The 5,865-nt window shown below is 43.0% G+C and overlaps 1 protein-coding gene across 1 annotated transcript in view; it reads right to left on the bottom strand.

The window, feature by feature from the left end:
- The window catches only part of Itk (IL2 inducible T cell kinase), a 40,971-nt gene extending 35,360 nt beyond the window's left edge, over positions 1-5,611 (bottom strand). Inside the window, exons 1-3 of the mRNA XM_055610714.1 lie at positions 5,474-5,611; positions 4,773-4,843; positions 2,726-2,901 (exon numbers count right to left, since the gene is read on the bottom strand). Of these exons, the coding sequence (XP_055466689.1) occupies positions 2,726-2,901; positions 4,773-4,843; positions 5,474-5,611 (385 nt within the window). The remainder of the gene's footprint in view (positions 1-2,725; positions 2,902-4,772; positions 4,844-5,473) is intronic.
- Positions 5,612-5,865: the final 254 nt, after the last annotated feature.

The following is a 5,865-nucleotide window of genomic DNA, read 5'->3' as shown; positions in this document are numbered from 1 at the left end:
AAGCAAAAAGGAAAAAGAATACTGCCTGCAGAGGGTCTAGCTGTAAACCCAGAGGCAGGAAAGAAACTTCAGGGAGACGGGGAAAGGAACACAGATCTGATGGTTCTCCAGAAACAGCGGGGGCTTTCCACGGTATCTCTCTGACCTAGCTGAGAATGCCGACCAGTGAACTTCCTTTTCTTGATTAAGACAGGGCCATAACTATTCCTTTCATGGAATCTTCTTCATTTATTCTTATATCCCAAACCCTCCCTTTTGATCTTCTATGTTGTGCATTTACTCTTTTGAGTATTGAGCCTTTTTTTAACCAGGCTCTTTTGCGCTACACTACTCCCATGTGGGACATATATTTTCTTCTTTTCTCCTATTCCCTCCACAAGAAAAAAAAAAAAAAAAAAAGAAAATGAGACAAACAAACAAAAGGCTAGTGAATGTCAGGAGGCAGGAAGCATTGTGGAAACTGATGGAATCATAAGATACCTGTGCTTATGAAGCTTTAGCCTAATGGAGGCTCACATTAGTAAATGGGCAAGTATGACTTTGGCATGGACCCTGATGGGTCCATGTTGCTACGGCAGAACATAATAAGAGCTTGACCCAGTCCAAAGAATTCAAGGAAGGCTTCTCTAAGGAAGGGGCATTTAGGGCTGACCAGGTGTGGTGAGACTGGTACCCAGAGAGAAGACAAAGAGTGACATGCGCGCTAGGTTCTGGCGACCCGCGTCAACGGGAATAACACTGTCAAGCATATCTGCTTATGATGAGAACCATGCCAACGGCTTCAGTCACCACGTGAGCACTCACCCGGCTGTTGTGTGGAGTGCAGAGGGAGTGGAGGGAGGTGTCCATCTTAGGAGCTACAGTGTTAGATGAGACATGCGGAAGTGGAGGTGGACTGCAGCAACTTGAGAAGCGAACGTGGCGAGTGTAGTCTTGCTATCTGAGACGTGGAAGAGAGCTCTAGACGGTGAGCTGGGGAGACCTCTGCCCTGGAGTGTGCACAGAAGGGACAGAGCTCGTAATGTGCTTCACCGGGGCAGACCCGGAGAACACAAGGTGTGGTTGGTCAGAACCCATTAAGGAGTAAGAGCACACGGCATTTTGTGATGACCAGATGACTGTGTAAGCTCTGGAGACATAAGGAACCTCAGGGAAGTTATTTAAACCCTTTCACTTTCTTCCCTGATTTATAAAAGAGGGAATAACAGTTCCTACTAACAGGATGATTGTAGTGTTTACTCAAGACGGACCACCTGGACGCACACCACATGGGAAGTGCCCAGTCGATGTTAGTCACTGTTTGTTATTAGAATAATGGTGACTCCCACATCATTAAAAAGAAAACAAAAAAGAAACATTCCGTCTTTCAGAAACATGGTTTTGTGATCTCACAGTCTTATGTGGTTTACAGCAAGTCACACAGCTCAAGTGGTAGAGCTGATCTTTGAGCCAGATCTGTCTGATATCAGAAACTGTGTTTTTGAGGATGCTGTATAATGGTTCCAAAAAGAAAGATGGTACCATCTCCGCCATCCTCTTTCATTCAGGAACTCTGTATGTGTTATACTGCAGCTCATGGAGCAGAGACCCTCGTCTGGGCAGCAGCTGGGGTGGTGATCTGGACTGTTCATTTTGACCCTCATCAGGGGTAATATATCCCACTCTGTTGGAAGCACAAGATAGACTCTTAAAGTACGTTAGAATAAGAAGTCCTTCTTTTTCCTGGGGTCTCTTAGAACCCATCATGATAGGGCTTGGTGGGTAATAACCATCTTGCCATGTCACAAAATGAGCATAAAGCTGGTAGAAACACTTTTCTTAGGAGGAACTCAGCATCTTGTGAGACAGGGAGAATCGTTAGGCTCCTGGCTTTGCAAACAGGAAAATGTCTTAAACAGATGATATGCCTTGCCTGAGATACCACACCTACAAAGTGAGAGAGGTAGGAGGATTTGAACCCAGCTCTTACCAGATACACTGGTTTTTCCAGCCTGCAATGCTTGTCTCCATCTACGATGCCCCTTCCAAATCTCATGCTAAGGGCCCTCTGACCTTTCCCTTTCCCCTATGGTTTAGTTGTCACCAACTTCCCCAGAGACTGTACTTAAGTCTTCCAGTGTTTTGTTAGGGTTGGCTTATACGGGGCTATGAGAGCAAGTGGTTACATTTTCAGGAATTTATGATCCACATTAATTAACTGAAATAGCCAAAGGGATTCTTCTTTTTTGAAGTGGGCTCTCATGCATTGAAGACTGGCCTCAAACTTACTGTATAGCTGAGAATGACCTTGGACCTCTTATTCTCTTTTTCTGCCTCCTGAGTGTGGGGTTGTAATTGTGCACCTCTACGCTTACTTTATGCGGGGCTAGCGATTGAATTTGGCTTCATGCATGCAAAGCAAATACTCTCCTAACTGCCCTACAGCCCAGCTCCCTAAAGGAGTTATCTATAACAAGGAAGTCAACAAAGCTACAAATCAAGGCTCCACAACTCAACTCTACAAACACACTGTCACATTTTACCAGCATGCTGTTGGGCTAAGGAACTGCAGATAGCAGAGACTTTACGAAAGGCCTGGCATGTGCAGGGAGCGTCTGAAGCTATGTGTATGTAAATGCCACCACTCCCAAGCTGATCCACTGTTTCAGTAGGATGAAGAAGATTCTGGGAGCACAGAACCACTTTCACAGCACAGTTCATGCAGGTTGCCATACAACCCCCAAACCATATTCATATTTAAATAGACGTTTGCTCCATTCAGAGTGTAAGGCAATGGGCACGGATATCTGCAGTTGAGCTGAACACTTGATTTGTAAAATGATAGTATTTGTCCTTGTGTATTTTTCACATAGTGTTACAGTCTGACAGAAGACCTGAACTTTAAGGAACACAATTGCCCATCTGCAGAAACAAGAAAAAGAAGCTGAGAGCTTAGTAGGGGTGACCCCGGCTTGCGTAGCTCTCAATGGCTGTGCATCTCCCATCAAGGGCTCTCCTCTTACCTGGCTTTGATCACTCCCTCTAACCTTTCCCATCATCTGAAGATGATAACTTGTGGTACCCTGCCAGTTCCCTCGGAGAGGTAAACGTGACCCAAATAATGGTGAATGTTTACTAGGTGCTGAGGGGGCAAGAGCATGCTACATCTTAAACTGAGCTGTGTGAGCTTGCCAACGTCTGGCTTTTTTTTTTTCTATTTGCCAAATGATAATTTCAATAGCTCAGCTCACACACATTGCCTGTGTCTGGGCCATGTTTTCATCATGAAATATCATTATACCCACTTCACAGATGATGAGGATTGAAACTTTTATTGAAAAAAAAAAAAAAACCCAAAAACATTCTTCACACAAGTGTAGTATTACTTACAAATGATGCACTGTTTTGTGCTCATTCGTGGCCCTGGGCCATATATTATATGCAGGTCATATACAACAATAACTCAGTGACCTTGGATATTAACTAAGTAATTTCTGTAATGTTTGAAGAAAAGTTTCAAAATGTTAAATAACACACACACACGTGCACACATATGTTTACCACAACCAAGGGCTACAAAATGAGTTCTTTCCATGGAATTTTTCTTTTTTCTTTTTAATTCTTTTTGTTTGTTTTTTTCAAGATCAAGTCTTGCTATGTAGCCAAGGCTGGCTTGGAATTCACCAAATAGCCTAGGCTGCCCCTGAACTAGTAATCATCCTCTTGCCTCAGGCTCTTTAGTGCTGGGATTACAAGCATGCACCACCATATCCAGCTTGTGCTAGAGATTTTTAATGATTCTTAAGCGGTGAGGTGCGGATGGTGGCACCTACCTACAATCAAGACACTCTGGAGACCGAGGCTAGAAGATGTCAAGTTCCATCTGGGGTTGTATAGTGACATTGTCACAAATATGCATCACCACCAACACCAACACCATCAAAATCAACAATTTTAGAAAAGGGGATCATGAATATGAAAGAGAAAAAAAAAGGATGCACAGACGAGTTTGGAGGGAAAAGGAAAAAGGAGAAATAATGAAATTATAATTTCAAAAATTAAAACCATTTTTAAAAACTGGTGAAACTGTACAGTCTATTTAGAGAAAAGTTATTTAAAGGTGCATGACTATGCTTTCATTATGAAATGTGATCTTCATGTTTCATTTACAGAAACACAGAGTTGATGTCATGTGATTTATTAGTTCTATGTGCTGAATCCTCCAAGCCCAAAGCTTAGCACCTAGCTGGTGCCTGCACATATATAATTCCATTGCTTTCTAAACCATCAGTGAGACCCTGCTGAAGGCAAGTGGTTCTCTTTACTGAAAAAGTGCAAGAGAGGGGCAGCATTATTTTACCTAAAACTAAAAAGGCTAGTCATTCCCCCACCAGGTGATCTGCTCCAAGTTCATGGAAAGCTTCAAAGACTGGATCTTACTCTGGGGATCTTCTAATGAGACACTAACAAGGAACTGAAGCACCTTTGTCTCAGTGACAAACAAATTAAAACCTAAGTACTCATCTCTGCCCTGCAAAAATAATACAACGATGTGACAATAAATCAAACAAGCATTAAAAAGTGCTCGAGGAGGCCTAACCAAGAGCCACTGCAGACAAACAGAGGATTCTGAAAGAATGGAACTTGGGATTGATGTCTTGTCCTTTTATTTACAGAGAAAAGGAGTCTGATGAAGAAGGACATATTCCCAGGATCACTCACTCAGTGGGAAGCACAGTGACATTCTGACCTCCCACGAAGTGCTTCTATAAAACTGTGTTATTAACACATACTTGATTTTATTGCCACTGCTGCTGTACAATATGATGATGTCTTTAGACACATGTAGCTGGGCAGCCACACTCTAGGAAGGACCCCTGGAAACTTTGTGTTCCATACCCCTAGTTTCCTGAGACATTTTTACAATGGGCCAAGAAGGTTGCCATGTGCTTTACAACTTTAGAGTATTACATGAGTGGAAATATGACCCTATGGCCTCGGAGGAGTGATGACCGCTGAGACAAGGAAAGGTCAACTCATAGAAATTTTACATAAGACCTCCCCTTCACCATTCTAAAAACCACTTCTTTTGTAAAGCACGGAAATTGGGCTAAACTGCCCCTTTTGTCCTAATGAGAATAATTAATATCTTTACTGCCCATACAGCCTATAAATACCGCATACTACACCTGCACATGAACTTCAAGTTCTATACGCAACACTCACCACATAAAATATTTCTATGCTTGAAAATTAAATACAACCTTGTGGAGAAGAAAAATGGAGGAGTTGGACCTCCATATTTCAGATTTTAGAACTGAAATAGCCAAGTCTAACCAACACCTGACCCTCAGAACTCTCCACATTTGCTCCGAGCTCTCTAACTCTGCTCTGTGGCTGCTAAATGCAATGTGTCTGTTTTCTAGGTGTTCAAGTTTATCCCACAAGTCAGTCCAAACACAAAACAGTAAGCCAAAAGCAAGTGTTTTTATACCCCGTGGCGATCCTCGAAGTACGCCAGGCTGGATTTCGTTAAGACAAAGAAACGGACTTTAAAGTTCGAGGGAGAGGTCCTTCTCTTCTGCTGGGACTTCTTGATCAGCTGCTCTTCCAGGAGGATGAAGTTGTTCATGGTCCAGTTCTGAAATGCGATGCGTCTTGAGCATCACCCCTTAGTGCAAGCCAAGGAGAGAAACAGCCGGGAATGCGGCAGGATGCAGTTGATCTTTAGAGAGTCATTCAAAGGCGACTTGCCTCTAACCTTATCTTTTCTATCAAGATCAGCCAGCCTCACTTCTGAGCTTCCTCCTCTGATGTCAAAGGCCATGACCACATCCTTTCAAACTTCACCAAGCTAAGAGGCACAAGCAAAAATATGTGTACCCT

This window comes from Psammomys obesus, unplaced genomic scaffold (assembly GCF_907164565.1).
Source record: "Psammomys obesus unplaced genomic scaffold, mPsaObe1.curated_primary_1811, whole genome shotgun sequence".
Taxonomy (NCBI): domain Eukaryota; kingdom Metazoa; phylum Chordata; class Mammalia; order Rodentia; family Muridae; genus Psammomys; species Psammomys obesus.
This window is presented reverse-complemented; position numbering and strand designations above follow the sequence as displayed.